The 12929-nt window shown below is 34.7% G+C and overlaps 1 protein-coding gene across 8 annotated transcripts in view; it reads left to right on the top strand.

The window, feature by feature from the left end:
* LOC106672673 (mitogen-activated protein kinase-binding protein 1) overlaps positions 1-12929 on the top strand; it is a 174836-nt gene that overhangs the window by 139135 nt on the left and 22772 nt on the right. For all 8 annotated transcript variants that reach the window (XM_014404272.2, XM_014404276.2, XM_014404275.2 and 5 more), the window contains one exon: positions 148-239. In XM_014404272.2, the coding sequence (XP_014259758.1) occupies positions 148-239 (92 nt within the window). The remainder of the gene's footprint in view (positions 1-147; positions 240-12929) is intronic.

Genomic DNA, 12929 nt, shown 5'->3' with positions numbered 1-12929 from the left:
GCTCCATGTCAGTTAAATTTACGTGTTATAACCAACAAGTTATAGTTAATCAGTTTTTAGTAAAACCAACATACAAAATGAATAGTTTAATGTATTTTAATAGTGTAATGAATTTAATAGTAATTAATAGTTTTTACTATTTTTCAGGTGAAACTTGAGAGAGTTCTTGGCCTAACAGTTTCCAACAATGCAGGCCTAGACTCTGACCCCAACAGCGAACTCGTCGCATATCCAGCAGGGTGAGTTTTTTCTAAGCGTTAAAATAACAAAATCAGGTATGATTAGGATAGTCATGAGTTTTATTATTCTTTTTTTAAAATCGGTAGGATTTGAAGGTATCAGACTTACACTGGCTCAGTAATCAAACGTGATCTCGAGGAGATTGATCCAACGAAATGGAAAATAGTCCATGCATGATGTTCAATTTCTCTGGTGGAAAACCCGCTCTCTATTTTACCGAAAAAGAACATCTTAGAGTAAGCCTCGGCGAAAAATAAAACCTTTGTTTCCCAGCAATGTCAAATCTCTTGGATAAAAACGGTCTCATGTCGTGTAGAACGTCATGTCAATAAATAACATCAAATCACATAAAGTGGGTTTAGTGTAATCTTAGTTTTCTGTGAAATATTAAAAAGGTATCATTGAACTACATGAAATATTTCAAGACTAAATATGAGATGTCTATCCCAGTGATAGAAATGGTGTAGTGCGTCCATGACGAAACTATTCTTAATATTTCCTTGGTGATCCGGCAAAAATTGTTGCGGTATCTCTGGGACATGCTACCTCACCTGGACGGAAGATTAACAACCGTTTCGGTTAAGCCTTTTCGGGCCTAGTGAAAAAGAAAAATTACAAAGCAAAAGGTAAAAGATGACGCGATTACAAAAAGGTAGCGTTTGTAGATAAAAACAGACGTCATGCTTCAAAACATTTCTTACAAAGATCCCTCTATTTTAATGTTTTATTGACTTAAACTTTGTGTAAAATTTGGTTTGATAGTGAATGATAAAATTCAAGTTGACAGGTAATAATAGTACATAGAGTAATACTTCACTGCCGAAAGTTATCCTCAATTTAAGAACATCATCAGAAAGAACATGGCGTGGAAAAATCTGATTCACTTTTGACACGGTAAAATTTCAAACCGTTTCTCATAAGGATGCCATTTTTCAAAAAGGTTAATAAGCTCTCAAATATGAATAGACGTCGTTGACAAGTCGAGAAAAGAACCAGGACAGACTATTCAGATGCCGTTTTGTTGCCGTTTCCTCTTTATGGTTTATAAAGGAGACAATGAATTTCCCATCGGGAGGGCGGAAAACTCGTTACCGAAAATTGTTATCAGTGTACAAATAGAAGGAATGGCAAGCTTGTTAGCCATTGTCGGCTCATTAAGAAGTACTTTGTCCCAGTTTCGTCCCCTTGAACCGAAGGTCTAGGACATCCTCGTATCCGTAATCTACTTACCTGCTATCGTTCAAAGAAAATTAAATCCTTGCGAAGCTAATAATCAATATGAAACATTCCGGAAATATTTCTGCTCCATTTCTATCTGCTTTACTATCCTTGCTGTTCATGGCGTCAATTTTATCTCTGTAGGCCGAAACATGCTGTTTTTACAAATGTTCCACATTGTGTGTCTCTGTAATTTTATTGATTGATGTTTTGATTGATGGCATCAGGGTTATTTTATGCCGCACCCTTTAAAAGCTATTGTACCTCCTACTCTAATATTTGAGGAATCTGTTTATTTGACCCAGTTGCAATAATTATTTCTTCCACTGATGTGCTGTATGTTATCAAAATGAGCATTACAATCAGTAAGGGTGCTGCCGTTTCCTCTTTCTCTCTTTGGATAATATACACAGATCGTATTGCTTGCTTGATCATTCTCAGATGCGGTCCTGCAGTGCCCCTGGAACTGTTAAGAATAAGTTCCACTTCCTGCTTCGTTTGATGCATTCTGCAGTTTCATTACTTTCAAACCGCTAAAAGAGAGGATTTTTGGATTTCATGTGTTCGGTGAGTGACTCCCAATTTTTTCCTCACTCCAGCCCTATCTTCTCTGGATGGATTTGAACTCCTATCGGAAATATGAACCTTTTCTTGCAAAGATACATTCTTCTGTACCTTGAACGAAAATTTGGCGCGTATATATTGGGCGTCAGTTTTATAATTTAGTTTTGTAACCGACCATTACCGTTACATATTCTGGATTATCTTAACCCTAGGTAAAACATCTCCAAACACAATTTTTCCAAATAAATTTGGTGCCTGGCAGTGGTTTGTTGGCTTCTCATTTCAAACAGTTTCTGAATTCTCGGATGCTACCAGAAAACGTTATTTTTATTATTGATCATAAAAATCGTCATTCTCTTAGGATTTTTTTATTCTAATAGACAGGTAATTGCATGTTACTACTTTGACCTTTCGAATTAAACAAATCTAAGTTTTAGCATAGCGATCGCAACCCGATAACCAGGTCATTGTTGTTTCCCCTTTTACCTTTATGTATAACAAAAGGCTTCCAGGACATTAATTTAATTACATGTGAATCCATGTTATCGTAAAAATTGATCAGGTCCTTTATTCCTTCTTTGTCTTGCTAGTATTGTAGGATGTACACAGGCTTCTGCATGTAAAATTGTATATCTTATGTATTAATGATTATTACGTCTTTAATGGCCGTTTCGTCCCGCTTCAGAGGACATTTATCCAATGTATTCATCAAAATAGGTCATGTCTTTGAAACATGCTCTAGCGTCGAAGTTTTAAATGCGTTTGAATTCATTATTGACATCTTGTACTGAACCTAGGACAGTTTCACATAAAAGACACCAAAGCAACAATGCTCCTTTTTAATATCGCTTGAACAAATGGGTCAGCCATATGTTTCCGTTATCCGATCATTCCTCGCCGTACAATAGAACATCCTTCGCAGAATAATCAATGCTGTCATACCACTCAACACGCCTTCTTTACAAGTCTAGGGATAAGCCCGATATTTTAAATTACTACCAACCCTTTCCTCTCCACCCACTATAAAGAAATAGTAAAACATTTTTTTGCCATGAGAATATGGGTACAGTTGAGGGCAACACTGTTTTTTCAATGCGAATGTCCACTGAGTACATTTTTCTTCATTCGTTCTTGTCCGCCACTTTTTGCACCAGGCTTCGATAAGCTCAAGGTGTTCTTGGTTTTTGAAGGTAGCTTCGATAGGATTCGAGTTAGAGGACAAAATTACGGTATCGTCAGCCTAGGTAGTAATGATGGTATTGGGGGTGTGCAAAAACAAAATAGCAATGCATCCTCCAAATGGTCACAAATACTCCATCAAGTCAATCAAACCAGGACATGTATAATTTACCTTTATACTAACGCCATAATGTTTTCATTGTTTATAGTGTAATAAAAACATAATTAACAGTAAACTTAATTGAATTCAGCGTGTTTGAGAATAAATGTTGAAGGTGGATGATTTCTTCCACAGCAATTAATAAGTAGGACCACCATCTTGTCCACCAACCAGACTTGGTATCTCAAAAGATTCCTTTTACTAGGCAGACTAATGATTTGTATACTCCTTATTATGAACAAAACAACTGGCATATGGATTTTTTGAAAGTGGTTTAATAATTTTGCGACGAACTATGAACGCGGAATCGTGGTTGGTTTATCGATGTTTAATTTTGCTAGTAGTATACAATTACCCGTTCACGGGAGCGAGAACGTTGCTTCACTGTTGCTACCTCTGAATGCTTGTTTACGCCAAAATCGTGCTTTACGTGTTTGTAATTGTGCAATATGTCTAGTTTGAAGTCTTGAAATAGAAGGTAGCGTAAAAGTCAGCCCCTTCTGTTTTTCCTAATCCTAGGAGTTTTAGCAATTGTATTGAAGTAACTCTATTGGTTGGATTTCTTTATTTCTAACAAATAAGTTTTCTTTCGCAGAGGGACCTCTTTTTCTAGTCCTGCGTCCTTAGAATCCCGTCGGCTGATTGAAACCCCAATAGGGAATCTACTTCGATTGGGTCTGATGAAAAAAGAAAGGCCCGTTTTCTTTTCCCATGGGTTTCTAATAACCCTGCCTCGCTGTTTAATCCCTCAAGCGGCGGGTCGCAATTTGAAAGAAGAAAGGTCCTCGTATTAATTTCAGTGTAATGCCGCAGCGGTCGGCATGATTCAAGAGCCCAGAAATCTAGGTCGAAAGTACAATATGGCACGACTTGATCTTCACGACTTTCAACCAACGAAAATTAAACGACCAACTACAACCTGGCTGTTATCAACGGATGTGGGTGTTATCGGACGGTCACGAGATTCACAAACCGTTCCTGAATCAAGAAGTCGGACCGTCTAGGTTAACAAGGTTAGATCTACAAAGGTCATTATCGAATGCGTAGTTTTATTAATCGAGAGCTTCTTCAATACGTGCGATTATGTAAGACAGGAGCTCATTAATCTTTTATAATGGGTGTGCGGGTAGAGGGAGAAGTGAGATGACGATCGTGCCGATCTTCTTAATAAATGGGATGAGGTAGGACGTGTTGCCTGGGATGTTGACGTGGGCAGTGTCAAGGTTGAGATCGAGAAGGCACCAGGTAAAAAACAGATGAGCGTGACTCTTTTAACTAGAAAATCCGCTTACACGCTCGTCCTACCAGCCCGGCAAAACTGGTTTAACACTGCTTCACAGTTAACTCAATTATGCAAACTCGTGATTTTGCGACGAACAGCTTTTCGGCGTTACTGTAAATAATAAGCTACAAGAGTAGTAAAAAGTAGGATTCCTTAAGGAAGAGTTTTGCCACAAGCAGGACGATATTCTTTTCGGGTTTGAGTCATTTAATTATTGCTCTAATAATTTCAACAAAAGTGTAAACTTCAAAAATATATAACAATATTGTAGTGCATAAGAGGGGCAATACGTTTACTTAAATTTTGACCGAAGGATTAAGATTCGACCATCGTCAAGCACTTGATAGCAGTACTCAATCACTCAACAGCGTTAATAAGTGGGGAATGATATTACTTAAAGCAGAAAAACATAAAATAATCATATGTCTAATATGGTTATTTAATGTAGAAAAAATATTCTGACACAAACATCAATAACACTTTGAAAACCAATATCCCAATGTCGTCCTGGACATCTCTCAAGCTTTCGCCCTAGACCTGCTGGCAAAACTGAAAAGGAAGCTTCCTCTTAATAATTCCTTTATGGTCCAATCCAACTAAATCTGATCTTCTTTTTCATATAGTTCCAAGGATATTCCAAACTCTTCCCCTTCGCCACTACCAAAACCTTATCCGAAGGTATCCTACAGATGACATTCGTTCAAACCATTTATGCCATGCAACCTATTTAGTATAAACATTTTGTTCCTTTCCGATCAATCTGGTTTGCCCTATCCTCGCTATTTTAATCTGTCCGACTTGTTTTGGCATCTTTCCACCTTTAGTGGAAATCTCACAATACCTAAGTACATATAATCTGTGATAAATTAGGTTTTTTTTATGTGTTATTGTCTTAAAGTTTAATCGAGCCAAGGGAAGATGGTTTATGTTGTCTTCAGTCTTTTTCTAGATACTTCTTGTTCCTTCAGTCTCCACGATTCCTCCAGCTTGCACGACAATCGATTTCTGTTATATTTTTGTCTGAGCATTTTTATTCTTTTTCCCGTTGGTTCGTGATGTTCATTTCTTTATTTTCAGATTCGATGAACGTGCGATATGCCCCGACCAAGATTGTAACACGTGGTAGATACTTTTTTCCTAATCTTTCAAGGCCATTTTCTGTCTGATTTCGGTGCTACTTGTTTTGTCCTTTTTTGAAATTCAAAACAGACGTCATTACATAACTTTTTTGGTGTTTCTTACTTTTTCATTGTCAAATATCTGATCTTTTTTTCTTGGCGCTGATGTTTTCGTTGCTTTATATAATTCAATGTTTTTTGTTTTTCGATTTTCATTGAAGGTTTGGCCTAGACAACCTTTCATACATACACTTTTCCTCCCCCCCCCGTTGATCTAAAGGTCTTTAATCGGACCCTGCAAATTTTCGTGCTACGATTGCTAGGTTGTAGTTTTCTGCAACAGATTGGTCTCCTGTTTTGCGACTTACCATTGGTTGGGAATAACCCGATGGTTAGGATTATTGCAAAGAGGTTTGTCCATTTCTCCTTCAGTATTCCTTTTAACCCTAGCTTTTTATCGTTTGTTTATATTTGCAAATATAAATCACCAAAAGCTGGTAGTGTTAGTCAACTGTTAACAGCATTGCACAAATAGTAATACTATGTAGCACTATCGAATAAAGAAATACCTTCGAAAGTCTATTATCAAAGTTTGAATTTTAAATACCAACAATTTTAGTAAGAGGAAATTTTTAATTAGTTAGTACGTATTAAAGGAAAAACTGAAACGTTAGTGTAAAAATTGCAAGACGTGATTGCAATATAGGCGATTCGCGGCTCTGATACGTCCCCAAAACTCACATTCCTTAAAATTGTCGTCTCCAGCGAAAATGAGATTTGACTTACGGCCAGCCGAAGACGCTTGCGTGGCTCAGACATTAAGCCAAGACCGTTGGAGATTTCACGTCGACCTGTAAAATCGATCCTACTGTGAAATTGCAGTGGTGAAAAGCCAAGAAGGCATGTCCCGTTGGCTATCGGGACTTAAAGAAAGAACTACGTATGTAACTGACTATCATTCTTCTTCCCTACATCAACTTATACGTCTTCACAGGCCCATAATCTGGAGAAAAAAAATTAAATCTATATTCATTGTGATAATTTAATTGTTCCAAGAACGTTTTATTTATTTTTCCTAAAATATAGAAGATTAGGTAGGCCGTCGTTATTCCAGGTTACCCTCCTCAACCGATTGTGATAATTTAAGGCTGTTAATATCTAAATAGAAATAAATCGATTGTTTAATAGTGTTTTATGTTACACCTCAATCCTTTATGAAAATTTTGGCATGAAAAAAAGGAAATTTTATGGTTGGAAGTACCATAAATAATTTCTTGAGAATTGCAAGCATGGTGTTTGAAGGAATGCTCCAATCTCACCCTTTGTGATTTGAATAAATTTGTTTGTAATGGAAATAATTGTAATTATTTTATTGGAAACAAAAATTTAATTATCATATTTGAATTATCTGTTAAAAAACCTTTCTTGTTTTTTTAATACATAATACCACATAATAAATAATGTGTGGTGATTATTCAAAAATCGTGAGATGCGGTACCCGGGATCACGACTGACTACTCATTTTTCAGCTGTATTCCAAGATCATTTTTCATATTGATTATTTGGAGATCGTCAAATGCGGTCTGGTGTGATGTAGGTTTCAGAAAAAGATTTTCTTTATCCTGCCAACGTTTCAATCTTTATTGAGATCATCTTCAGGGTCTGGGATTTACAAACATTGTTTAAATTTATCTAATAGATATAGGATGTGGAAAAAAGTGAATTTATACACTACAAAAAAATATATTTTTCTATATTTAATCAAAGTATTTCTACTCACTCAAAGTGTTTGTTTTCTGCGTAAGTGTGCCATTCTTGCCCTTATACAAAAATGTCTTTCTATACCGACTTCCTTCCCTACCCCTCCAAAATTCAACATATATAAACATAAAACAGCATTATCTCACTGGCACTCTCAACACGACACGCAAGAATGGCACACTTACGCAGAAAACAAACACTTTGAGTGAGTAAAAATACTTTGATTGAATATAAAAAAATATATATTTTTTGCATTGTATAAATTCACTTTTTTCCACATCCTACATGTATTTGTTAAATTTAAACAATGTTTGTAAATCCCAGGCTCTGAAGGTGATCTCAATAAAGATCGAAACGTTGGCACGATAAAGAAAATCTTTCTCTGAAACCTACATCACACCAGACCGCATCTCACGGTTTCTGAATAATCAAATAATAAATAATGAAAGTCTCACTCAAAAATTGTATCAAAATTCATCTAAAACAGTCCTTTTATAAGCCTTCATGAGTCATAAATGAGGAACAATAGATACTCAATTTTATTTTGGCGGGCTATAGCAGAAACAGCAGGTTTGCGTAAACTTCACATCTTAGAAAATCTACTTTACCAAAAGGAACTGGATTGGCCAGATGTCAATTGTAAGCAATTTTTTTCTTTAGTTTCTCGCACTTCTTGAAAAGTACTTTAACATTGTACAAAAGTGTTTTATTTGCTCAGGATCTAATTAAGATCGTGTAGTTATTTTATTAGATACCTGTAGATTTGTACATATGAATTGATAAAATTCTTAAGTATAACATAATAAAGAAAAGTTCGACAAAAATGGATAAATTGATACGTCGTAACTTTTAAAAAAATTCCAAATTCATATGGAAAAAATTCATGACATTAAGCAATTTCACAATTTAATTAAATTTGCTCTAATGGTTTCTAAGGTATTGCCGCAAATCCGCGGCCAATTTTCCCCTTTGGTAAAGTCGAAGTAGTTGAACCATCTCCTAAAGTCCCAACCTGAAATTAAATTGTTAAAACGCATTAAATTGAAATTATCGTACAAACTTTGCTCATATAAATTATAGCTTACTAGAAAAACAAGATATGAAAAGTATTTAGGTGCATCACCTACTCAATATATGTTAACCTTGTGAACCAGAAATACATAGGAAAATTGAAGTTTGCTCACTTAAACAACAGGAAACGCAATGTGCTCTTGAATCTTTTTCTTCAACAATCAAACCGAAATTAGGGGCAAATCAGATGCTCGAACACGAACACTTGCGAAACGGCCAACTGTCAACAACAGCGGCAGGTCCTCCACTGCAGGGTGCTCAGCATAGTTGATTAATTATCGCGCTAAACCTCAAAAGTTATTAACGAAGGTGTATTCATTCGGCCCATTTTCAACACAAAATATCATTATTAAATAATTTAGATCAAACGCTTTGAATATGAGTCAATTAGTGTTTCAATTCGGTAAGAGAGGAGTATCTATATAAGTTTTATTTCTTTTATTTCCTCATATGAATTACAATTATATTTTAAATTTTAAAAGAGGAACAGTTGGCCTCTTACGAGCAGATCTTTTCTGGTTAAATATTTTATGTGTGTTCACCTAACGTCTTAGCCCGTCCAGGATATTAGAGAAGTCATTAGTCAGGCTTACCACACTGTTTAAATAAGCGAAGGCCGCTTACCACAATAATTAGCGAACTGGTTACCTCGTATCATTTCCTCTTCATTCTGTGCAAATTGTGAAGATTTATTTTTTAAATAAGCTTTAAGCAGAATAACAGTTCTAATTTTGGCCGCCATCTTTAAAAGATTGTTCAGAAAGACGCCTTCGCGTTTCTTCCCCAATACGCCAGACAGGATTAGAAATTGATGCGATTCACAGAAACATTCAATAAATTGCTGAGTTTTAAAGGAGCCTGGCGTCCACAATTCCGCACGTCCGTGAAGGACACGAAGGAATGAGACGATAAGCCCTCGAGGCGAAAATTTCTTGTCCGCCTGCCTCTTCAAATGTTGCGCAACGTCCATTTGCTATTCAAGTTGAAGGCCGTTTAAACAGCAAACACAGTAAAAGGATCACGTAATAAATTTTTTGGCCGAGGAAAAAAAACAGTCCTAAACTTTAAAATGTATAGTTTCGATTAAAAACGTTCCTCATAAGGATAAATCGTAAATCATTACGCAACCAGGTCTACTTTTTAAGATTCTTTTCGGATAATCGTTCAGCTTAAAAAAAGCACTAAATTTTAATCTTAACAACTACTTTAAAAGATTCTGGTTGCAATTACGCCTAGATATCTATATTTTTGCGTTTCTGCATAAAGTATTTTTCTCGCATTTGAATATGCTGTAATCAACAACTGTAACCAATATAAAGTAATAAATACATATAAAATATTTTGATTGTGAGATTTGTTTGTAAAGTCTGTACATGATCGAAACGCTTCGACCAGCATAATTTTATGTTAGTCATAAAATTTTTAGAGAAAAAAGATTATTCAGAAAAATTGAATAAATATCTTAAAGAGTAATATTCTTGTTAAAAACTTAGTTCTACAGGCATTATCATATAGAAATCTCTCATTATATGAGCTTACTGGTAATTCTGATATAAATAAAAAAGAACTTTAACGTGATTTTATATAAAAAAGGTTTTCGTTATTGTATTTATATGTCTTTACACAATATACTGTTTATTCTATGAATCATATTACGTTAAACTTCTGGCAGACGTACAGCTGTCAGTATATCATAAATACCAGTATTTCCAAACAAAGCTTATTATCAATTAACTTAATTAATTAATTAAGAAACAGCTTTATAACCCGGCGTTCCCCAGGGGGATAATAAAAAGTGTTACTTAGCGCATTATTTTGAATATACATCTGCTATGGTCATATATGTAAATTAAATGAATATCAATAATTGTATTTAGTCATCATATTAGATATTATTTTTGTTTTGGATTACATTGTATTAAATTGTAATTGCTGTTGTATTCAGCGTTAAATTTATTGCTGTGCTCGTGAATATACACTGTTTTTGGTGATTCCATTTGATATATATACAAACAACAAATCCCTCATCCTGGAGCATGCAACGTATAATTTTGTCCATCAGAAAACCGTGGATTCTACTAATTCAATCCACATAATCATTGATCTTGTGATTTGTTTATCATTACTGCAAAAAGCCAGTTTAATCGGGAATTGCAATTGTTTAAATTGGTAAGGCACTTATGTTGGTATCATTGGTATATGGTGGTTGTATTAGCACATACTCTCCTTTGAATTTTAGTAAGAATATTAACATTATTCTACGAAAAATATGTTGTTTTGGACACGTTTAATTTGAAACAACAGCAAAATGCAATTCAGATGCAACAACAAACAACAGAGAGACAAAAATTACTTACAAAACTTCACTTCATAATACAGCAAAATATTCTGTATTTATTGAAAAGTAAGAAACTACCAAAATATTAAAAACAACTAACAAAACTTCGCAATTTTTTACTTTATAAAAGTCAGAATGTTAAAAAATCCAATTGCCAAAACAACATCGCATTTCATTTAAACTGGCTGAGCTCTGTAAAACCATGTTTAGTATTATTTTACATAATTTGTAATTTTTCATGTAACATTCTCTCATTTGAATTAAAATTGTTGTTTCGATGACATTGTTTTGTCTGCCAATCTGGTACGAGATTACCAATAATGATGAATAACGAATGGTAGACGATTTCAATGTTTCTAAGAAGAATGATAGAAACACCAAAAAATTGCCTTGAAAACCTGTTGAATTTTGTCTTTGGAATGCCTCAGCAAAGTACAGAGAACTAAACAAACAAACTGATTAGGAAGTGTAAATTACAAAGCGAGAATTTAGTTAATGAAACTTTCTGACCCTTGGGTGTAAACTGATGAATAGTCGATTGTTCTGCCATAACAATCCGATTGTGGTTGTATAGATATTTTTTTTGTCCTGCTTATCTCTAGATCAGTTCAAGTCTTCGATTAACGTTGAAGTTATTCCCTCTTGATGTGTATTTTAGTTCGACTGAAATCGACACCCTAGTTTTTAATTTTTTTTCCTTCTTTTTCGATTACTTTGGCAAATTGGTAAAAATAACGAGTTTGGCTGGAAATTGGATATGCGTATTTCACATTTATGGTTTTTTTGTTGGGTGACCCTGTTTTTAATTCACTTTGAATGAGTGCTAATAAAACTGATTTGGAGTGCTAATTTGGTAAACAAAATCATTTCAGTCATCGCCATAAAGAGCAACTGGACACACCCATTTATTTATTGGGCAACTTTAAATTATAAAAAACTTGCCCCCTTTTAATATAGTTTAAACTATCGAATTTGTCTCCCAGAATGTTTTCATTGTTGGAATTTTTTCTTTGGAGAAACACAACCAAAAAGCCCAGTAAAATGTTTAAAGCTAGGAAAATTATAAATTTCATTTTTAATTTCTCTTGTAAAAGGCAAAAATAGCAATGATTAATACTGGCAATAAATCAAAACTTTTAAAACCTACAAACTGATCGGTGGCTAATCGGTTTGAATTTAGCTAACTTACAAAAATGAAATAAAAACAAGATAAACTTTATAATCAAGTTATTAATATGTGTAGTATTAATATCTGGGAAGAGGCTAAGCAAAGAAAATTTCAAAAATTCTTCATCAGGACTACAATGTATAACTTAACTTGCCAGGAATGCTAGTTGTTTCGTCTCTGAGGTCCACACGGAGACTAAATAAAAAAATTCTTGTGATGCTATTTATTTGAACTTAAGAAATATATTGTAGTCCTGAAGAAGGCATAAATAGGCGAAAGCTTGACTTCAATTTTTTCGTTTTTCTTGGTCGGTCTCCTCCCTACTTGTGCAATATATGTGCAAGAAGGCCAATCAAAAGAACTTCAAGTTATTACTTTTCACGACTAAATTGTGCCGTGGTACGTATAAGATTTTAGCATCGTGTAAATGTACCTCGAAACGAGGTAAAAGTTGAGCATTTCCGGTTCGACGCGCTAAACAAAATACCTTGGGAAAGTTTGCACCAAGCGAGGAAATCACGGAGCGATTCGTGCTCGACCCAACTTCCGCAAATTTAGTTTTCTTGGCCAGTCGGCCAGAATTTAGATTGATATTTAGAATCAGTTTCGATGGCTGGAAATTCAGGTTTGCATGAAGAATTTCATTTGGCTTTGTCATTTTTTTTTTCCAAGTTCTTAAATCCAAACACATAATAAGGCATAAATATAACGAGGCAAAATAACATCAAATCGAAAAAATGAAGTTTTTTAGTTTGCTGATTAATTCATTCTCATCTCGTTTTCAACGATGCAGTGTATTAGGCATTTTAATATTAAGACTGATTCAGTAC

This window comes from Cimex lectularius, unplaced genomic scaffold, assembly GCF_000648675.2.
Source record: "Cimex lectularius strain Harlan isolate CLEC.00 unplaced genomic scaffold, Clec_2.1 scaffold61, whole genome shotgun sequence".
In the NCBI taxonomy this organism is placed as follows: domain Eukaryota; kingdom Metazoa; phylum Arthropoda; class Insecta; order Hemiptera; family Cimicidae; genus Cimex; species Cimex lectularius.
The sequence above is the reverse complement of the archived record's forward strand: the minus strand, read 5'-3'. Positions and strand labels throughout refer to the sequence as shown.